General features: G+C 33.3%; 1 protein-coding gene across 1 annotated transcript; it reads left to right on the forward strand.

Moving 5' to 3' along the window:
• Positions 1-287: 287 nt before the first annotated feature.
• On the forward strand, positions 288-20,526 carry LOC147073098 (trypsin-1-like). The gene is made up of 9 exons (XM_085945601.1): positions 288-293; positions 915-1,047; positions 2,400-2,402; positions 4,204-4,217; positions 12,003-12,175; positions 12,875-13,083; positions 15,680-15,840; positions 17,767-17,857; positions 20,405-20,526. The coding sequence occupies exons 1-9, from the start codon at positions 288-290 to the stop codon at positions 20,524-20,526; spliced, it is 912 nt and encodes a 303-aa protein (XP_085801727.1).
• Positions 20,527-24,477: the final 3,951 nt, after the last annotated feature.

Consider the following 24,477-nt stretch of genomic DNA (forward strand, 5'->3'; position numbering starts at 1 on the left):
TTGACTTTGAAGTTGTTAAAATGTTTGAAATGGTCTATCATGTGAGTTTATTAAGTAATCGTAAAAAGGATGACTTTAAAATAAAGACTGTATATTTATTAAAAAGGTTTCCAGACGGTAAAGTTTTAAATAAGGAACATTTTGGTATAACTAACTCAATATGTCATTTTTTCGAATTAGTGTCTTCTGCCAGAACAGTGACGAAATATTAATTGAAAAAACGATTTTCTATATGAAAAAAAGTGAACAAAAACAGAAAACGTTCAAAGACTAATCGGGGCATCAAAATGAGCGTAATTTTTGCAACATCAGGGAATTTTGTGTCTCAAAGATGTACGCGATTGCCAGACGCAGCGATTGACAGTTTGTGTTTTTTTTAAATTCTATTTTAATAAGTAATGTTTTGAATTATTTTTGTTTTCCTACTTCTATTATTATTATTATTATTTATACTTCTATATATCATACTTATTTGTCTTCTTATATAAATAAAAAAATCATATTTTTTGGAATTTGTCTGTTTTTACACTGATTTTAGGATTTTTATAGGTTTTTTTTTAAATTTCCCGAAATCTCGAGAATTCTTTTCTGGAAATCCCGAATCTCGAGAATACGAAATTTCATCATTTCGGGAAATCCCGAATCTCGACATTGAGATTTTCTCGGGAAATACCCAACTCTACGCACACCTACCAATTGGTCATTCCTACATAGGCTCGCCGGTCACCGCATCCCAACAACCACGTTTCGAGAGGTCACGGGCGACTGTCACTAGGTGCCTATGTGCGCGGTCTTAATATGCAACATCGAAAGGTTTGGTGTGAAGGAGTTTAGATGTGAGAGCCGGCTAACACTAGAGCTCCGGTTTACATCTTTTCGGGCATTAGATAACTAGTTTTTTTTTGTTATTTCAGTCCAACAGTCTAGAAATGGAAGGGAGTAACAGAACGGGGAAGTTCCTATTTGATGCACTCTTCGGAATTGAGGTTCCATCTCTGGACGAAGATGACGAAGACAGCGGAACCCGGTTGAAGAATTGCACGTGTGGTAAGATTATTAGATTGTGTAGAAAATTATTGTTTTAATATAAAGTAAGTTAATTTAATTTTTATTAATATCATTCTGCTATTCAACTAAGAATTATTTGAGTATTGATATAATATACAGTTATACTCATGGCCCCCACATCTTGAAGCGGGCCCCCAGGCCAGGACCTTTGGTGGGCCACTCTACCTATCGGTAACGTTCATAGCAGTTTGTCGCTCTACAGTGGCGTTTTTTAAACACATCAAAATATGGAGTTGTCGAGTAGGTATACACACAACAATCAAAAATTGCATCGCACAACTATATATTTTAAAATTGCACCTAATAACCCCGAAGTGAAATAGCGCCGTAGGCGACTTTTTTACTATAAGGGAAAATTTAAGACGTGTGTGTATCTCACTTATCTGGTTGACCCGCCATGCCGGCCCCCCCTGACCCCGGGGCCCTAAGCTAGAGCCCTGTCAGCCCCCCCCCTTGTGGAGGCCATGGTTATACGTTTTTGTGTTATTTGTAAACAAACAAGGTATTATTATTATGATAATTGAGAAAAGAGTCCATGATAATAATATATACCTTATTTCTATGGTCTGTAATCAGAAAATTTGAAAGAATGCCGAAATAGTATTAAATGCATCGTAAGTGTTGCATTTTTGCATTACACTATAATATTCATTACTTATTTTTGTATGAGTAAAACTTTATTTTAAAACTTTCAGTTCTCTACACTAACGTAAACAAAGTGTGTTTACTGCATTTTTAATACAATCAATTATTCTTTAACAATATTTACTATCACTCAATATTAAATTTATTATTTATTAAAAGTAATATAATAGCTCGAATCATTTAAAAAAATCTAAAATTGTAATTAATAGTCAACACTGAACCCAACCAATGTGTTTTTAGTTTGTTGAAATTAATTATATTATTAGTACCTACTTATTTTGATAATGAAGCTTACTTGTATATTATGGATAATCTTGCTTGACGTAGTGCAATATGCTATGATTCTTTAAGGGGGGACATGCTCAGCGTACGTCAAAATGGTGCTTTTATGCTATTTTCAAAGCATGATCCTGGACATTCCTTAAACGTTGTAGATAATCTATTTACATAATTTTGAAGCCTTATTATCCTTTATATTTATTTTAAACATTTTTTAAGACGGTACATGTTCAAACACGCGCGTTACTATGATCTTACTCCCTACTTCATTTATCGTTTGTCAATTTATGGCTACGGCCGTATGTTGTAGCTTAGCCACTGGGATTGCCAATAGAAATGGCGTATTTAAAAAAAATACTACCTTATTCCTAGGTTAATAATTATTATAAAGCAAACATTATTCGTAGAATGTTTATCACATTTAAATGGTCAAAGACATAGCTTATAATCAGTCCCTTTAAATGTGTAAATCTTCCCCATTTTTTGAATAATAAAATGCCTAATTCTTGTCAAATTTGGGATCACAGAGATTATCAATATAATTATTTATTGTAAATATTTCACTATATTAATGTCGACATAAATTTTACTAATGGTTTTATAAATGCTTTTAAAAATTAATAAATATAAAAAATCTTAACACCACTTCACATGGATGTACTGAAATATGACTATATTCTAAAACATTAGAGCGAGAGGTTTAAAAGAATACTATTTTATGTAATAAAAATACTTTATGCAGTCATCAAATGTTTAAAATAAGTATAAAGGATAATAATGGTCCAAAATTATGTAAATAGATTATCTACAACGTTTAAGGAATGTCCAGGATCATGCTTTGAAAATAGCATAAAAGCTCCATTTTGACATACGCTGGGCAACAATTATTTTGATGTGCTTCGTATATTTGCAAAATAATATAGCTCTATGTTACTTTTACTTCTTGGTAGTGGACGCATGATTGCATGGATGAATACAGAAGCTATTAAATTACATTGCATTAATATTAATTGACTTTATTTAAGGTAAATAGAAAATAATCTGTATTATAAATCTAACTTATCAGATTAATGTTTAATGAATCATTCTTCTGGAAGATATTTCTTTGTTGGGCAGTTTTTTAGCTTCCAGGATTTGCTCAACGACGCTTGGCAGATTGTTGTCTTTTTCCAGAAACCTTCTCCACCTCGGACGATGCAGCGTGTCCGCTTTCCAATTATTTTAGCTGATCATCTTCAAATCTTCTGTGGTGCAGTCCAGTATTTTTAGTTTAACAATAAAGGGTTGAATAATATTCTATACTGGTACTTTTTTCAGCATTTTGTACGAGTCCAATCTATGTTGAATTGATTGTCTCACCACCATACATTGAATATAGCTCTTCATTATAATCTATATTGACGCTCAAGTGTCATTTTTTTGAATAGATCTAAAGATTTTATCAAGATATTCACATTTCTTTCATACTGTTTACTGAGGGCTCTGAATTCTGATCTAAATGTTAATATTTCCGTACGCAGGAAAGATTTGGAGTTCTTTTTCATCAATAGAAAAAGCATAATATATTTCCAAAAACGAATAAGTCCACATAATACGATCAAAATCTAATACAAATAGCTACATACACATAGTAATCTCGCAATATTTAATGATCTATAACTTCTAAAACTTCCAAATGTTTACAAATTTAATAAATTACAGATACCGATAAATTATTATTATAGGAAGGAAATGCCATTATTTTTAAATTAATTTCTCTAATATTTATTGCAGTCAATACTATTAAATTTATTTGAAAATACAGTACAATAGAAAAAGAAGCTAATGTTAAAACCTATCACTTCTGCTTGAAACATTATATACGTCGGTTGGTATAGATATTACATTATGAATATGTTTTCAAAATTGACGTACCTATATATTATTATGTTATGGACCAGTGACTGGGCAAAGAGATAAATATATATTTTGAATCTATTATTATGACTGGGCAGAAGGCAGAAGGGTAATGATTTCTTTTCGAAAAATCTTAGGAATTTTTGGTTTTATCCGCGAATATACTCAAAGGGTGAATTACCTCAAAAAGATAAGATATGTATTTTAGGTACACAATCTGTACTTAAGTTATTTTATGCCTATTTGTACATACTACACATTGGCTCTGAAGTATCGATATTTTAATGATAGTATAAACAAATGTAATTATATTAGGTGGCCGTCATAATGTCTGTGTTTAAGGGACTAGCAGGGCTATTCTAAATAGGTAGGTAATACGGTAACACGTTTACGTTATTTTGATTGCAACAAAATAACACGGATATCACTTGGAGAAATTCCATTAGCAAAGTGTTTATCTACAATAAGTGTTAACTGTGTTAATCAACGACATTTTTGACAGCTCGCAGGGTGACTGTGTTAAAAAATATCATGCGACAGTTAACTTCCCGAGATAATTAACTGCCTGAATACGATATATCACATTTATCATTTTTTTTAAATTAATTTGGAGTTAAGACGTGATATGCTAGAATAGCCCTGCTGGAGGATTTTAATCCGCCATTGACTGCGCGAATCAGTGGTCAGTTCAGCCTCATACCCCTTCAGATATTTTTCATACCACCAGTTAGAAGTGGCGTGCCATAACTTGGGAAACATTGAACTCGATAAATACCTATGTCGCTTGATCGATTGACTAAACATAACATGCCCAATTACCTGGTTATTTTAAAACTGACTTGTCATTCCTGGTGATGACTCTCTTTCATGGGACTGACTCATACGATTTGCTGAGTCAAGAGGTGTGAGAATAAGTATAATGAATCAATAGTTTTATGTGTTATTAATGTGAATGCAATTCTCATAATGTTGCATAATGAATTAAGTGAAACAGAAGCTTCAGTGCATTTAAATCATGCGTATTACTTTCACTTTTCACTATTGACTTGGTAGCCGATGTTAATTTGCTATGGGCAAGGTGTTTAAAACGTTTTACTATTTAATATGTATACAATGGATAAATAAACTGTTATAATATATATATATATATATAGATCAGGCTAACCTTCTACCCGCAGCAAGTACACTCTGAGATGAGAGTTTGTACATATATCTGGGATCGACAATTAGTGGAAAAGACGTATGTGAATCATAAATAAAAAGGCGCATATAGATTGTAAAAAATGATCACATCTTATCACTAGGTATATGGAAGAACTGAATGATTTTAATTGCCACGAAAATGATACTTGTCCAAACATTCGTGCTCTCAATATTTTTGTATGGTATTGAGTCATGGACCCTGAGGGTAAAGGAGCGCAGAGGAATTTGATGTCATCGAAATATGGTGTTGGCGCCAAATGCTTCATAAATCTGATAAAGGAACGACTTTTGACAATATTTCTGAGAAGCATTCTGCAACTTTTTGGGCATCTTAGAAAAACTGGTTTCGGGTAGCTTCCAGGGAAGGCCAAGCAGAGGAACTGCAGCGATCGAATGTAAGAGCTTTCTGGGAGTTGTCTTCAATGTGCCCTGAGAGAAGTAGAGGACAGTAGGGGGTAGAGTCTTAATAGCTCAGAAGATAACTGCATTTCAGGGTGTTCACGATCCTCAGCAATAGAAGAATTACAAAGAAGAAGAGATAAAATATTAATAAGTTGTTCGTGTTGCTCTCCATCTGTGAATACGCTGTCGCTGTCGTCGTAACAAATAATTCAGTATATCGGGTATTTTCAAAATGTGTTTTCCGCTGTATTCCTCATAACCGAACTGTACCATTTTATATTTAAAAAGGTGTCAACTTTAATTTCAGACATTTTTTTTTAATTGGGTTAAGTTAAAACGGCTGTTCCTAATACATACATAAAACCCATTTTTACGGAAACCGTTATCATACAATATATACTTATTTTGGCACCCAAGCATGAAAAGGTTTGCCAACCCTGGTGGTTGACATACCGAAACGTCGCAATAGCCTGAAGAAGTAACATAATATTATTATCTTGTTTTATTTTACAGTTGCGTTTTAACGGCATACTTCAGTTATTTAAGATTATATGAACCCAACCAAGATGTATTCAAAACACGTCCGACATCATTATCATTATCATATTATCTTAAGAGACATAATAGTTTGACCTCCTTTTACGAATTCCATTTTATGGTTATGTATGAATATGTCAGATCAGAGACATAGTTAAATATGTAGTTGTTTTCTAATATTTTTGATATTTATGGTTACCAAATATAACACTCAGAATTAAATTTCTGCGGCCATAGTTTCCAAAACTTTTCTGATTTCAGTCATGTTTTAAAAGTTAATTTTTAACTCATTTTCTCGGCAAAAAACCCCATCTCTATCTCAATTAATATATATAAAGTTTAATTTTAGCATTGTACAAAAACATTTTTGTAGTTGTGTGTGTAATTTTTAAATTTAAAAAATATAGTTTGCAAATAATATAAGAAGTGAAAATTAAAACACTATTTATTCAAATTAAATGACAAAGATTAAATTGCATACTATAAGTGTAAATGATAATTGAATTGATACATTTAAAAATTTAATAAACGATTAGGTAATTATTTTATTCAACGAATAATTCACAATATTTGAGAATATAACATTCTATATGTTGTAAATACATAATTTGAAAACATCTAATGCATACATATACCCACTAGAAAAATTCTATTTTAGAAAAAAAATTGGAAAAGTACACTGGCGCGCATTTGTAGCGGTTACAAGTTCAAGTCCCATCGGGTGTCGTATTTTTTTTCTAAAATTGATTTTTTGTAGTGGGTAGGTATGCATTAGATGTTTTCAAACTATGTATGTTCAAAATTAAAATTTTTAATTGGTGATCAAGATTATATGTCTATAATAAGGTATATAAGTATAAGAGTTTGTCAACAGCATCTACAAACCTCCACGGTCAACTATTAATTTGTACTCGTTCCTGTTTTAAGTCAATTGTCTTCTTCCTTTCTTCTTACCTTCTTACCCCAAATATCTAAAAATAACATCTTCTTATTGATCACCTGTTTCTGAATGCCCTCTACCACCCCTAAGGCCATCAACGCGCCTCAGATTTCTCCAGCGTCCACTTTGGGCATATGATTTGGACTATAAAAAGAGAGATTCGGACTAATCTTTTGTATCACACACAGCATCATTGGCAGTAATGACAGAACTATAATTATCTTCTTCTATTTTGTCCATATCCGCTTCTCAGTAAATTGGATTCCCGTGGCGCTCTCAAGAATCCCTGTCGCTCGCTTGTCCTCTTGCATCGTCCTAGGTCATTTCAGCAGTATTTAGCAGCCTTACATGACGCCGGGATCCAGTTGACAAGTCCAACGTAGCATATTCATATTTGATGATATGAGAAGCTGCATGATCCATTATTATAAAATCTCCTCTGCGAAGCCTATGATACGGTCGCCCAAGTTTTTGCAGCAAGATTACGATATTTTGTTTTATTTAATTTAATATATTATGTATAATATAATATTATTTGTTTTTTATTGATGTACAAATTAATCGTAGAAATGCATGGAATAATAACATTTTTAATGTATCACAATATCATAGCTTAGGTAAAGCACATTTAAAAAGAGTCACTGTTTGATATATTATATTGTCAAATCCGCGTTTGTGATTTGCAGCACATGCCAATACTATTCTTATTAGTTTTAATAGCGTTATTTTTCGTCACTTGAGGCGCCGTCTCTTGGGACATAATGGTTGAATAATTATTACTAAATAAAACATATTTGTTTATCATTAAAACACAATTAATATATTTAGTAAATTATACCAAAATACTATAAATATTTTGAATTTCTTACTCTCTAAGACCTCATAATCGAATAAAATGCTTTTTTATTTTTCGTAAATCAATGTTTTTTTTAAATTAAAACCATATGAGAGTACCAACAAAACTTATGAAACAACATTAAATTGAAAATTATGTTTCAAAAAACTACACGGAACAATACAAAATCATGTTTATTAGTCGAACCCTTATTTTTTGGCCTTTTTTCTACATTATCGCTTTCTCTTTGAAATAAAAACATATTTTTCCCAGTATTTAGATAGAGATTGATCGATTAAAATATGTTTAAAACTTCTATTTGACAATAAATTTCTATGCCTCTCCCTCAATAGAAAGCGCCATAATATACTCTTTTAATTTGTCAATTTCCCCGCTAGGTGTCTTTTACTAATTTTAAGAAGTCGTTGTATATTATTTTTCCTTTCAAGCCTGTCAAGCAACCGTTGTACAAATTGACGTCCTGACACGCTTTTGTTTTTATTCGTTAGATGTCATCAATTTACAATAATTGGTGCTGAAATTTCGATTTAAATTATCCCGCCCAAAGATGTCTACCGGAAGTCAGGATTTGGCGGTATTTTCCTGATTGTATGATGTGTTTTAGAGTGCGGGATCGCCAACAATGAACTGCGAACGGAAACAGAAGATGCTCGGGTGAAAGGGGAAGGGACAGGTTGGTCAAATAACTACACTAATATACTACTAAGCCTGTATGCACTTAAAAGTTAAACAACTAAACACATGTTAATTTGAATAGTTAAGCTTTATCAACTAGGGAAAATTTTTGAACGCAAACATAATATGCGGTTCCTATTCTTAAATTACCAATGTTATTTTTATGAAATTACTGTCTACAGTTCAGTAGTTTACTTATATACGTATACTTCGTTTTCAATGCATTAGGAACCGCAGTAATAGCTCGATATGTTAAGTTAAACGAATGGCAAACAAATGTTCCTTGTAAAATGTTTCCAAGATAATCTTTGTGAATGATGCTCCACATTGGAGTGAAATTTGTATCTAATTTACTTTAAATATCTGGAGAAAAAATGCTAGGATTTAAAATAAGATAAACGGCCCACGTGCTCCGCGTAGGTCAAAATAGAGCTTTTATTGCATTTTCAAACCATGATCCTGGACACTCCTTAAACGTTTTAGATAATCTATTTATATAATTTTGAAGCCTTATTATCCTTTATATTTATTTTGAACATTTGATGACTGCATAAAGTATTTTTATTACATAAAATAGTATTCTTTTAAACCTCTCGCTTTAATGTTTAAGAATATAGTCATATTTCAGTACATGCATGTGCAGTGGTGTTAAGATTTTTTACATTTATTAATTTTCAAACGCATTTATAAAACCATAAGTATAATTTATGTTGACATTATTATAGTGAAATATTTACGATAAAAAATTATATTGATAATCTCTGTGATCCCAAATTTGACAAGAATTAGGCATTTTATTATTCAAAAAAATGGGCAAGATTAACACATTTGAAGATAATTCTAAAGATACTAATTATAAGCTATATCTTTGACCGTTAAAGCGTGATACATATACTACGAATAATGATTGCTTTATAATAATTATTGACCTAAGAATAAGGCAGTGTTTTTTTGAAATACGTCATTTCTTTTGGCATTCCCCAGTAGTTAAGCTACAACATACGGCCGTAGCCATAAATTGATAGACAATAATTGTTATAAAGCAATCATTATTCGTAGGATATTTATCACACTTGAATGGTCAAAGACGTAGCTTATAATTAGTATCTTTAGAATTATCATCAAATGTGTTAATCTTGCCCATTTTTTCAATAATAAAATGTATAATTCTTGTCAAATTTGGGATCACATAGATTATCAATATATTTTTTTTATCGTAAATATTTCACTATAATAATGTCGACATAAATTATACTAATGGTTTTATAAATGCGTTTAAAGATTAATAAATGTACAAAATCTTAACACCACTGCACATGCATGTACTGAAATATGACTATATTCTAAAACATTAGAGCGAGAGGTTTAAAAGAATACTATTTTATTTAATAAAAATACTTTATGCAGTCATAAAAAGTTTAAAATAAATATAAAGGATAATAAGGCTTCAAATTATATAAATAGATTATCTACAACGTTTAAGGAATTTCCAGGATCATGCTTTGAAAATGCAATAAAAGCTCCATTTTGACCTACGCTGAGCATGTCCTCCCTTAAGGAAATTTCAATAAAAAATACTACTTATATGAATTAATAGGTATGGCATGATACCAGGTAAATAAATTTTCTATAAAGCTGATAAGTAAATGTATAAAATATTCTAAATATAACAATGCACACTAACTTAACAGCAAAACTAATATTGAATGCACATAATATAAATAAAAATTGATAAATTGCTTGCAATTGCAAAATTTTAAGAACCCATGTACAAAATATAATTAACACAAATAATGTATGTCATAGCTTACAATTATGTCTTAAGGAAAGTAGATACTTAGTAAATTGTATAAAATTAATGTGTATGTTTAAATCATATAGAAAGATAACATGATAGAATGGATGTACGGTGTATTTTTAAAAGACGTAAATATAGAATGAGTTTTAAAATGGATGCTGATTTTTTTCATGTCAAATAATGATAATTTATTGGTTGTTGAGATCAATCCAACTCAACGTTATATAGAGTATTGTCGTTGTCAATATTTCGACTCATTGACTCGTGCCATCATCAAAAAGTTTTTGTCTGTCATAAACAGCTTATATCGAGATATTACGTTCTAGCGATTGCACCAGCAGAGGAGCCGAGATAACTGTTAACGACAACAAGAAAATATGCATTATATAGTATCTAATCTAGGGGAACTTTTTTCGGTATTACCCCAAAATAAATTTGTATTAAATACAAATTACAAACTACACACTCTGCCTCTCAACTAGACTTCAAAGTGATTAATAAGTAGCAAATTCATCTTAAATTGAAGAATAAATTTCTGCCGTATGTGATGTATTAACATAATACCCCGTTTACACGTGCATGGATTTACTGCTGACAGTACGCATTGTCGTGGCAATAACATGAAAATGCACGTGTAAACATGTATTATCACGCAAGTTGCAAGATTGCATGCATGAATTAAAAAAAGTTCGAAAGCATGGGCGCCGCCAGGATTTTGTGTAAGGTGGTGCATATAAGAAAACTCACACGTATTCTTATTCCACCAAATGTTGGATATTTCGCGTAGGGGCCGCAGTTTATAATTTGCAGCCACCCCATAGTCCCCTGTCCCTTCGGCACTCATTTACTTAAACCATGGGTGGCCAACCTTTTCAGCAGCCTGGCCAGATTCTTAAAATGAGTTTTCCTACCGGGCCGCATAACCGATTTTTTTATTATACAAAACAAAAAAGAAATATAATATATTATAATATATATACTATTAAAATAAAACAAAAATGAGAATCAAACATATTTATTAGATTGGACTTTTTTTAAATAATAAATAATATAAAAATTTTAGTGAAAAGTTTGATTTTGTGTGGCAGAACTAAGTGCATCGATATCGAATGAGGTTGTTCCTACACGCAAACAGTTTTCCAAATGCACATTAGTGATTTGTGTTCTCACTCGGGATTTGATATGGTTCATCTGACTAAAAAGCTGTTCACACATGTAAGTGTTTCCAAATAGCGAAGTCATCATTAGAGCATGTTTGTAAAATGCAGGATATTTCTCCTAGTCCAAATATGTTTTGTAAAACTCTTCCAAACCAACCTGATGAAATTTTTCCTTTAACTGTTCATCGCAACATATTTCACAATGTTCCATTTGTAAATTTACCGGTAATAAATTCACGTCTACGGAGAACGGCGTTGCAAATGCAGCAAAAAGCACACGGTGCTTTTTAAAATCTTGAGCCAATATCGAATCTCAATTTGCGAAATTACCACATCTAGCGGCAGCATTTGATATTATTTTTATTTTCTCACTGCTCCACGGGCTACAAGTTGATACCCAGCATGCCGCGGGTTGGCCACCCATGATCCAGATTAATAACTTCGATAGTATAGTAAGATAAACCATTAGAAAATACTTAATATCTTGAAATATTGGATGTCACCAGGTAGGTTATCAATCTTTGAGCAATTAATCATATCAAGCTAATTCCAGAATGTGGAGTATCGAACCAGGAGAATAGGATCGTGGGTGGACAACCGACTGGAGTGAACCGGTACCCTTGGGTCGCCAGGCTGGTGTACGATGGACAGTTCCACTGCGGCGCTTCCTTGCTGACGCAGAACTACGTCTTGACTGCTGCACATTGTGTGAGGAGGTTAGTATCCTTTTCGGGAAAAAACTACAAAGGCCATGCCCGCCAAAAAGTGGTGGAATTATTCTACTTATTAAAACTAAATGGGAACATCGATATAGATGAAATATATTATGCTATCTATAATATATTCAAAGTTATGTATGATTTAATTACATAATTTTAGATATTTTATAGATAGACGAGTATTTTTTTTACTATAAATCTTTTATGGCTTGATTTTCGCAAGGTTTAAATGAATTTTAAAAACTAACCAATACCATCTGTAAATAATTGTAGTCTTATTTTAAATGAAAACACATATGTATGACTGACAAAGTTTAGTGTGTACCATTTATGGCGGATCTTAACAGCCTACCTCCACCCTTCGCCACTGCAATATAGTAATAGTTAAGATTTTTAATGCTTCGATCATTCTTTAAACAGTTTAAACTTTAGGATGTCGATACGTTCTATTGAAACGACAACATAGTCAAGGAAAACCGTTCCTTCATTGGCCGCTCTTTGTAATGTGACGCACATATTTAATGCATGACCTGCCTACCTCTAAGGGATGTCACTGTATGTAGGTCGGCCAGAGGGGTGAAACCACTTTAACTCTTATTTATATAAATAATAATACCTCTTCATGTTTTTTTACGTATGAATTAGTACTTACTTAATTTATTATAAAATAATATTATTTGTTGTTTGGTGTTTCAGACTCAAAAGATCGCGCATTCGCGTCATACTTGGAGACCACGATCAGTTCGTCACTTCCGAGAGTCCAGCCATCATGCGGGCAGTTTCTGCCATCATCAGACACAGAAACTTCGACGCCGAATCCTACAACCATGATATCGCCTTGCTGAAGCTGCGAAAGCCTGTTGAATTCTCCAAGATTATCAAACCAGTGTGTCTTCCACAGACTGGTAAGTTAATTATCTCATTTCACCATGTCCACTCTAAACCAATAATGTGAATCACATAATGCCAAGATATTGTATGAGGATTTCGCGAGCCCAATACTACAAGGTTCTAAGTACTCGTCCTTGAGAAAACAAACCCAATAATGAAGCAGTATTCTAAGCTGCCACATTGTTACTTTAGTTTTATCAAGGACAAACAGTTAGAACCTTGTAGTTCTCCACTAGCGATTTGTTAGCAACTGCTAATGGCTAAGATACACGCGGTTGCAGTTTGAAGAAAGTTGACGCAAACTATGGTGGTCTTTTCTTGATTCCAATTTGATGCATTTGGAATCAAGTAAAATCTGTATTGTTGCATTTGCTTCGCCGTCTGTTTTGGCCCTAATCAAGAATTGACCGAAGATACTTGTTGGAAAGAGATCGTCACATTTAGTGCAAACATCATATAATCTTTTTTGAGGTAGAATACGTTTTACGTTTCATATGGGGGTGCCCCAGCGATACTTGGTCACGTAAATTATGGAAGATTCCAAACAGCTAAAAGCCTAGAGTCACAACTCATAATTTTCAATTTTGTCATTGTTAAGTTAAAGATAACAAGTGATTCTAAGTGAATTAATTTATATAAAGAAAAATAATTGGTATCAAAGGTCACTTAAAACCATGTGAAAATCGTTGACAAAGTTGACTGACTTTCAATGAATAATGTGAGATCTGTCACGAATGCCTTTCTAACCAATTAAGAGCTCTATTTCTCATAGTATGCTGTGTGTCTGCATTCTTAGGAGTATCATTTATTATATATTGAATGGAGTTCAATACTTTTCTTCTAATTACAAAAGACAGTGCTCTGGTGGTTTTGCGATTATCTCAAAACTCGATTTTTGGAATATGTGAGTTATGACTCTAGGCAACTCAAATACTTTGTGATTTGTGACTTATTAATTATTAAGGCATATTAAAAAACCATATACCGATTGGAAGATAAATATTCTCGCACTATCCACCGAGTAACAAGTAGTTGTGTAGGTATCAAGGGGCGCGAAGAATAGGGCTGGTGGGGGAGTGGAGTTAAGTACCAGTATATAAACCAGTCAGTCATTTTCCGCCGGCCATAGCGCATGTTTTACGATTTATCGGTTTTTTCAAATAGTTGTATTGAATCCAATTGCATATGGGAAATGCATATATCAAACAAGTGCCAAAAGTTGGGTACCCGAAAATATGCGTCAGTATAAGGGCCGAAAATATCATCAGACATAGATCCAACACCGTAAATCCAATATAATACAATTTAAAGGATCCAAAAAGGTGTCACATACCGTAGCTGAATATGCTCTACGATTATAATCGTTAATTTTATTGTAACGTAGTAATTTGCGGTTATGTTCCTGACTCAACCTACCGCCGATTTTTAGCGCTCAGACCAATTCGTGCAATACATTTCAATGATAATTTCATTACGATATTTATGTCGCCTGGGGTCATAAGGCCCTCTTCCCACGGCGCAACTGAAATCTGATGGAACTGGTTGGAGATGGAACTCATAAACTGACCAATGTGATGCTTCGCACACTGCGCTACTGAAACGACTGAAACCCACTTGAAATAATAATCACATAACCTCAAACTGTCAAACTGGACCATCAGCTGTTTTGTACAAAAACCGACAACATGCACGCTGCTGCGTTTACTCGAATATAATAATTAGGCTATTTCAATTTGGTTTATCTTGTACTTTTGACGTCCTGGGTTGTTATGGTTTTTATAGCATGACGCTTGTTACGCAGTGCTACTAATTTTGGTAAGAAAATATGATTTTTCACCGAATCTACTGAAATTGGTACCACTGTTTTACGGTGACTGGAAACTTGAGAGACCGCGCGACTAGCATATCGCGTCTCTTCGCGACCGTTTTGAAACTGAGAGATTCCAGTCTCGCCGTCAGAGAGCCGCCATTGTAATACATTAGCTAGATACTGGTTGGAATTTTAGTTTCAGTTCCGTCGGTTTTCAGTTTCTCCGTGGCAGGAGGGCCTAGTTCACATTTTGCAACTTTGTCATTGTTGAGTTAAATATACCAAGTGATTCTTAAGACATTAATCTATCTATATAACGATAAATAGTTGGCTATCAAAAGTCACTTTGAACCATGTGAAAATCGTTGAAAAAGTTGACTGTGGTGTCATAACTCTCATTTTTCAATGAATAATAACCTAACCTAACCTAACCGAACAAGAAGCTATATTTCTCATAGTATGTCTGCCGCCTTAAGAGTATTTATATAAATATTTATTTAAAAAATGTAAATCGACTGACTAACTCATTTAATATTCAAGAAAGTTCAATAATTTTCTTCTAATTAAAAAAATAACAGTGCTCTGGTGTTTTTTTGCGATTATCTCAATACTTACTCGATTTTTGGAATATGTGAGTTATGACTCTTGGCAACTCATTTAGATACGAAAAACAACTTGATACCGAATAATTTTATTCAATATACCTAACTGAATCCTCAAATTACGAGAGCTACAATATTATATTGTTTTTTCAAAGGTAAATTTGTCTCGTATCTTATGTTAATGGTCTTTCATTTCAGGATCTGAACCTGCTGGTAAAGAAGGCATCGTAGTTGGTTGGGGAAGAACAGCTGAAGGTGGATCACTACCGGCGCTGGTACAAGAAGTAACGGTGCCAATCCTGACCCTGGGACAATGCAGAGCTATGAAATACAGAGCGTCACGGATTACTTCTAACATGGTAAAGAAAGCATAATAATATTAGTATAGATAAAGATAACAGAATATATTGAAGAAAACCATCTTGAATAAAGATGGAACCTGCATGTATGAAAGTCATGCAGAAGTGGCACTTATCTAAAATATTAACTATATGAAAACCGCAAAAGGCTCCACTTGGAAGAAATTTAGTATCTAGATGTACATATTCGGGCAAACAAAAAAAAAATCAGTCGTGTCGTTTATTCAATTGGCTGTAAACTCGAATAAATAGAGACATCTACTTACAACTACTGCCTAATAGTTCTCTTCAAACCAACCCGCCCCGTGCCACACTCGGTCTTAATCGAGCGTATCATGAGGCCTTAAATTTGATGTGAAAAATCAGCAGATGTTTACGCATGAGAATGTCTCAGGAGCAGAAGCCAAGACTGAGGTCACTACGCACTCAAATGTGCAGTGACTGAGTTTTCTAATAAAATTGGAATCCCTGCACCGCGATTTCCTAACTATCGACTCGTGTGTCAGCCGACGACATGATGCAATTGTGACGTCAGCCAATGCACGCTCGAGGCATGCCGCCCAGCACACAGTGCTCACCATAGATATTATTATGATGAAACACCTATATGTGTATGGTGACAATGAATAACGCCACTGTCTGACCAGCGTTATTTTCTCGAGTGCTATTATCACTCCGGTAGTACGTCACAATGATGTCATATAACGTCATGTCGACCGAGCGGCTTGCACTCGCAAGTTCTAACATAGGGCCCCTGGCACCTTGAGTATATTCTTTAAACTCAGCCAGAGCTCACTTTGAGCGTAGCAACCTCAGTCTTGGGTATTTTCTCCGAGGACATTCCCGGGCAAAATTGAAATAGATGCTTCACATCGCCACTGTATGGTCCCGTGATACGCTCGGTTAAGACCGAATATGGTGCGGGGTGGGTTTTGGTTTGGAGGGATTAACTTTAATGATGATTTTGATGTCTTGACTATATTATGGAATAAGTCGCGCCTGTGTGCGAGTCGGAAAAGCGATATTGCGGGAAGTTCAGATTAAGTTCCATCGATTCTCTGTGTGAGGACCGCCTAATAGTCCTGAATAGGGAATCCAATCCCAAGCCAAAATTCTGATCCCGGGATTGGCATTTTTTCCATGGTTAATATAACATTTTTATGTTTACAAATAACATTGATAAAATCGGTGAAAAGTAAATCTAGTATAATTTATACCATTTAAGACATTTATTGTTAATATTGTGTACGTTCAATCTTGGAAATACATAAGTTTAATGCAGTAAATAATATTGTAATATAAATAATAATGTGAATTTAATATGTGATTGCTGTTTCTGATAGTAAAGACTTAATGAATGGGTTAGCAAGATTTAAAATAGTAAAGCAAATAATGGTGTATGGCCTTTCCGCTTCATAAATCTAATTAGTCCGCCAAATATGAAACTGCCGTAAAACGTATGAGATCATGGTGGAATTACTTTGTTAAAAGTGCGAAGCATTGTTTTTTCCAATCTTTCTCATTTTTATTAATTTATGTGAAAAAATAAAATGAATCGGCAACTTACACATGGACATAAATTAAACTTCATTCAAACTCAGTTTATTTCTAATGTAGTTATTTGTTATTAAAAGATTTTTTTCTGTTATATTTTCGTTTCTATTTTATTTTCCATAAAAAAATGATAAAAAAAATCAATCCCGAAAGTTTCGGGATTATGTTTACCAATTCCGGGATTCATAGGTATCGAAAATAGCTCTGGATCCCGGGATTGGAATCCCTGGTCCTGAAGGATGATATGTTTGTCCGATCTCATGTCCTTCCCATTTAATTACACAGTGACATCAGTGCTATACTTAACCACTTATTCTCAAGAATGTTAAGTCTTGACTTGTAATAAATTGTTGTATTGTGGATTGATTTCAGTTATGTGCTGGCAAGGGAAAGTCGGATTCGTGCCAAGGAGATAGCGGTGGACCACTCGTATTACAGAATGGTGACAAATACGAGATCGTAGGTGAGCATATCATATAAAATCCATACGAAACTCATTAAAATTAATAATAATATGTCGATATGTTGATAGAAAAAATGGGTACTGTGAAATCTGTCAGAATAAAAAATAATTTAAGATTAATATTAATAATTATCGTCTGAGGATATTTTATTTCTATCTGCCTTTGTGGATACCCCGCATTTATTATTAAGTTTCGTTGTTAGTTCCAATCACGAATTGCTTAGGGGTGCACATTATAAAAGGCGGCAAATGAATACGATCACTACAACACTTGAAAATGGTGGCGGTTTTCTATCAAGCGGCCAATACGGTCACGTCGTTAGGAAGTACCGACTATCTTAGTTTTTAAAAATCACAAGGGGTCTTCAAACTTCTCAGCGTTTCAGACTTACACGCACATAAAACCACCGCTGTTTGACAGTAGTTTCGTTGGAAATGTTCTAATCTGCAAAAGGCATCACTTTGCCTACGACCGTTAGGCCCGTTTCAGACGGGACACCGGTGTCGAGCTCGATATAATATATGAGGCCTTTGTCTTCGAATGAAGGGGCCTTTGTATTATGTTTATGAATGCCCCAGAGCTAATGAGTCAACGCGTGTCCGGTACACTTTACCGTCGGCCGCTACATTCAGCCGCCGTTTTGTTGTCATTGTTTTTATTGCCAGTTTTATGTTCTAATTTATAACGCGAAATTATGCGTTGACTCATTAGCTCTGGGGCGTTCATAAACATAATACAAAGACCCTTTTATTCGAATACACAGGCCTCCTATATTATATACGAGTGCGACACCAGTGTCCCATCTGAAACGGGGATAGGAATATTGAAACTACATAACAGATTAATAAATAGAATTAATGTAAAAACCATAGCAGTGAGGTTTTGAAGCAGGGTACTTTATAACGGTCAAGCCAAAGCATGTCTCAAGCCGCCGATACACTTGTTTTTATTACCGAAGCCAGTTTTATGTTCTAATTTATAACGCGAAATTATGCGTTGACTCATTAGCTCTGGGGCGTTTATAAACATAATACAAAGGCCCCTTTATTCGAATAAAATGGCCTCCTATATTATATCGAGCGCGACACTGGTGTCCCGTCTGAAACAGGCCTTACCGGTTGGTTCTACTTGACGTTGATTAAAAAAAGGAATGTGTCTGCTAAGTAAAGGGCCTTATTGGAAATCATTATGAACCCATCCAGGGCCTATGAAACCGCTTTACAAAAGCACCCTGGATATTTTTTTTCATAGCAAAAGGCCGTGGTGATTTTGATGAATATTTTGTCATATTCATTGGAAAATGAGAATTGTTTTCTCCAAACTGTGATTCATAACTGCTGTGTTTGTTGTTTTCCCGTGGAAGAAACACTATCACGTAAGAACTAAACTTCTGAACATATGAGGGTAATATAATATAACAAGTCAATTTAAATTCCAGGTTACGCGCTGCTTTGTCGAAGCCCATTTTAAGGGTTTGGCAAATTAAGGGTTGAATGCGAATTGAAACTATCGACAGAATATTTTATGGACAAGTAAAGTTCTACGATTTCCGAAAGCCAGTTGATGTGTTTTTTTTAGAATATTAAAGATTTTAATAATTGATTTTCCGTAATGGACACACGAGGAAAAATATTAAAGTATCGCTGGTAATGAGTTTAAATACATGCATAATTTGGAAACACTTTAGAAAAATATATATTTTCAATAAAAAATGTTCCATTCTTGAATATTCTGAACCATTCGTTAAATATATAAAAATAGTATAAAAAATTACATACATTTTAATTTTTTTTAAATGGCAGGGGTTACATTTTTAATTTTTTCCTAGGGGCATCGCTGTCATAACTGGTCTCACCATTTGGCACCATTATAATATTATGTTATATAATTGACAATGATTAACGTTTATTACCATTGAAATAGTATAGTTACTATTTTTTTAAACCGTAAAAATCATGTTATATAGCCAGTAGCGTTCCTGGGTAAAGTGCCTTTAAAATTAAAAATCTTTAAATTTACATACACGCCATCTAATGAGAATTAGAGCATTTCCACGAAACCTACTCTGAAATAGTGGTGGCGTTAGGTACGCGGAGGTCTATGGCACTGACAGGTTGAGAGATACCCTTGTGAAAATGTTGTCTTTGTGATAAACCGCCATTATAATATGTATTACGATATACCTAGTAATAGTTGTGTTGTCAGATTTTTTAATACTTCGATCATTCTTTAAACAGTTTAAACTATAGCATATCGATACTTTCCAATATAGTCTGCTTCAAGGAAAACCGTTCCTTAATAGGCCGCGCTTTATAATCTGCCGCCCCTATGCAACACATTACCTGCCTAGACCTACCGGACATTACTGTACGTAGCTACGTATACATATTTATTAGCTTCGGGTCAATAATACAAAACATTTGTATATCTGGACCTAGGTGGGGACGGAGGGTCGGCCAGAGGCGTGAAACCTTATTTATATTGATTATAGGAGATGAACGGAGAATATGTAACATATTATTCAATATTCATTCATATTTTTTCAGGTATCGTCTCATGGGGAGTCGGCTGCGGAAGACCAGGATATCCTGGAGTCTACACCAGAGTGGCGCGTTACTTGTCATGGCTCCAAGGAAACCTGAGAGACACATGTCTTTGTGTTTCTTAGTAGACAATAAATCACCTATCTAGTTTACAATAACCAATTATTATGTTTTTTTTTTCAAATGTGTTGTGATCGACAGTTCATTTTGCTTGCACTTATGTGTATAAACATACGTGTTTTATTTCACTCAGGATACTATCACTGAGGTTTCAAAATTATAATTACCTGCTATATATTATTATTTATAACAGAAGTTTTCCAAGATACTATTCGCAGGCACTACCTACATTATATTGGCTTATATATGTTACACCGAATGTGCGAAATTGACTATTATATGAAATGGGCAAAATTTTGGCTAATTCATGTAATAGTCAAGCCTGTTGCCTTATTCATGAATTAAGTAATTTTTCTGCTGAGTACATGAATTCGCCACGGTATGGAATTCTTGAACTGTCAACATGACAGAAGAAAAAGTAAATTTAATACGGATGGTTTTATTAGTTATAATTGGACATAATATAATATTATTATTATTAGGTTAGGTTAGGTTAGGTTAGGTTTTGTAATTCTGAATTAAATTATTCAACTGAATGTCCATTTTGAGGTTAGCTATCAAGTGTCAACAAACTATCACAAAAATTCAATCGACCATTGCACAATTGATACCCAAGCACGAATCAAATCGCGAAAATACTTTTCAATAAAATTCTTCCGTTATCATATTATAGTTCTAGAATTTTTTTGCGCATAGTAAATGGATATGAACGTCATTGTAGTTATTGATTGGTATATTTTTATATTATAATCAATGACATTTGGCACATTTGTTTAGTTGCAAAAAACACCAAGGAGCGCGATCATCTATTTTGACCATAGATAATATAAATGTACATTTTGACCAATCCATGAGCATTTGATACATTTAGTTTAGTTGCAAAAAATACCACCGTAGCGCTACTATCTAATTTGTCCAAGACATGAAGTAGGCAGAAAAATTACTGCCGATCTCACGCACTCTCCAGATATTTTGTCTAATTCATGAATAAGACAACGGGCTTGCATTTTTCATGATTTAGGCAAAATTTTGCCCATTTCATGTAATATTCAATTTCGCACATTCGGCGTAACATATACAAAAAGTAATAACTAATTTAACAGGAGAGCCAACAAACTGAACGTTGCATTTTTTAAATTAATATTTTTTAAATAATCTGCACTGAAGTTTTATAATAGTAAAGTATTGTCAATCTAATTTTTCGATTAATCTTCATCTAAATTATTTAAAATACAGCTATGTAGGGAAAATTGAATGCTGAATATTAGGTATACTAAATTTTATTGTTCAATTTTGGGAGTGTTCCAATAAGAAACATTCATTTGTTTTCCATTAGATTTTTTGAGAAAAACAATTTCAATAGTTGTGTGACATCGACTGGCTACCTAAATTCATCTAAAATATCAATTTAGAAAGAAATATTTAATATCTAGGTAAGACATAATATAGCCAAGAGTTTTCTAATATTGTTACTTGCTATATAAATAATGAATAATACATTTTACGATGACAGCCTGATGTGAAAATAATGTATTGTCTACATAATATTATATCGAATGTATTTTGTAATATAAAACAATATCTATTGATAATTATGACGACTGACGTTTCTTATATGAGACTGATATCAACAGTTATATCTTACTAATTTTATACAATTAATATAACTTATTTAATTATTATAGTTTTATTTATAATAGAAATGATTTTTTTACAGATTACTGACATCTATCCATAATTGTACAAACTAAAATGAAAAAACATGTTCGATTCAAATTTTAAATATGTTGTTATTAGGTATAAACAAGTTCGTAGATAAAAATATTACGAACGAGATATTTTTCATTTATTTGCGAGGTACAAATAATAAAATTTAGTTTTTAAATAAACACACCTAACTTTCAGAATATTAATGCAAAAAAATAGCTGCTAGGTCTATTGAAAATTTACTATAACTAAATAAATTATTGAGATATTATCACGAAGTAGGGAGATAGTCAATAGAATATAAAATAAATTGAATCTAATAAATATGGTTTTACCATCTTTAGATATAAATTAAATGTACTATGATAAGTAGGGTTGAAATAAAATAATACTACATAATATAGAATGATAATATTAAATTATAAATAATGTTATGGAGATACTGCTTTGTACCTATTTATATAATTATAATAATAATTAATTTAGCAATTCATGACATCTAAAAAAATACATACCAAATGATAAAACGTTGGTTGTTTGTTTGTGAAGAGTTGTTTTTTAGATTCATAAGTTATTTTGTGATGTATTTATTTAAAAATATAATTTATATAGACAAATTTGGATGCTTTGGGTGTTTTATTGGAGTTACGTATCTATAATAGCTATTCTCAAGCGGCTTGAGTCAAGTCCATCCAATATGAAAGCTGGAGTGGAGTTATGAAAGTGAAAAATCACATGGCATATCGTCGTTGAAACTAGAAAATTGTGTAACTCCGTTTTAATCGAAAATTGACTTTGAATGCCATCTAGTGGCCGTTGATAATATCTATCCGTCTTGCAAATTTTTTAATTCCAGAAAAATTGTATCATTGTTAAATCATGGATGATTTCACTCCAAAACCATACATTTGTATAGGAAACCATAATGTTTTTTGTCTCTCCTGTAAAGTAGTGTTTTTGGAGTTACACAATTTTCTAGTTTCAACGACGATATGGCACTGAGCTGTATCGGCGACGTGCATGGAATGTCGGAGAAGTAATCAGCGATTTGGGCTATGTACACAATCCACGAGGTCTTGAGAAGACTTGGACAACACAAACGTGGACCCCTCCACCCGCCCCGCACCACTTTCAGTCTTAATCGAGGGTATTTACGTTTGGTGTGAAGCATCAGCAGTTGTTTACGCCTGGGAATGTCTCAGGAGCAGATACCCAAGACTGAGGTCATCACGCTCTCAATTGAGCTTTGACTGAATTTATTGAAAGACGTAATTTAATAAAAAGTGCCATGGGAGAGAACGGCATGGAGAGTTAACAAAAATAAATGAATTTAGTGATACATAAAATACAAAAAACAACACTTCAAGACACATCAAGAAGACTTGGACAGCTGAAACTCACAGAGTGAAGGCCCCTTTCAGTAAGCTCATTCACTTCTTCGCTCCAGTGCACCGACGCTCTTCCTCTGCGTCGCCTTTTCTGGAGGCTTCGCAAACCGCCAGTCCATTGGTAAGACGTGTCATATATGTGTGTCTTATTATTTCTGCTTTTCCACCAATGGTTGATCCAAGATATATACAAGCTCATCCACTGTTTCTAGATTTTTGAGTGTAGTATAACGATAAACAATAAATAATATTCTTATTTAGGTTGATTGATTAGATATTATAGGAACTAGTTATTTAAAAAAAATCTGAATGTCGTGTTGTGAACGTCGTGAACTCTCAATTATTACGTACACATATTACAGTGGCAAAGGGTGTCTTTTGGAAAGAGGTTGGCTGTGGAGATTAAAGGAAAAGAGCACACTTGTCAGGTATACTTACGAGAAATAAAAAGATAATACGATATTACTACTGACGAATAATGTACACACTAGGAAATCCAATCCCGAGCCGAAATTCTGATCCCGGGATTTCGGGATTACAATTTGACAATCCCGGGATCCCGGGACTGGTTCCGGTATTGGCATTTTTTTCCATTGTTAATATAAAATGTTTATATTTACAAATAACATTGGTAAAATCGGTCAAAAATAAATCTAGTATAATTTATACTACTTAAGACATATTTTATTGTTAATATTGTATACGTTCAATCTTGGAAACACATAAGTTTAATGGAGTAAATAATATTGTAATATAAATAATAATGTGATTTTAATATGAGATTGTTGTTTCTGATAGTAAAGACTTAATGAATGGGTTAGCGAGATTTAAAATAGTATAGCAAATCATGGTGTACTTATG

This window comes from Rhyacophila brunnea, unplaced genomic scaffold (genome assembly GCF_057557595.1).
Source record: "Rhyacophila brunnea isolate RB1 unplaced genomic scaffold, BYU_Rbru_1.0 scaffold_18, whole genome shotgun sequence".
Classification (NCBI taxonomy): Eukaryota; Metazoa; Arthropoda; class Insecta; order Trichoptera; family Rhyacophilidae; genus Rhyacophila; species Rhyacophila brunnea.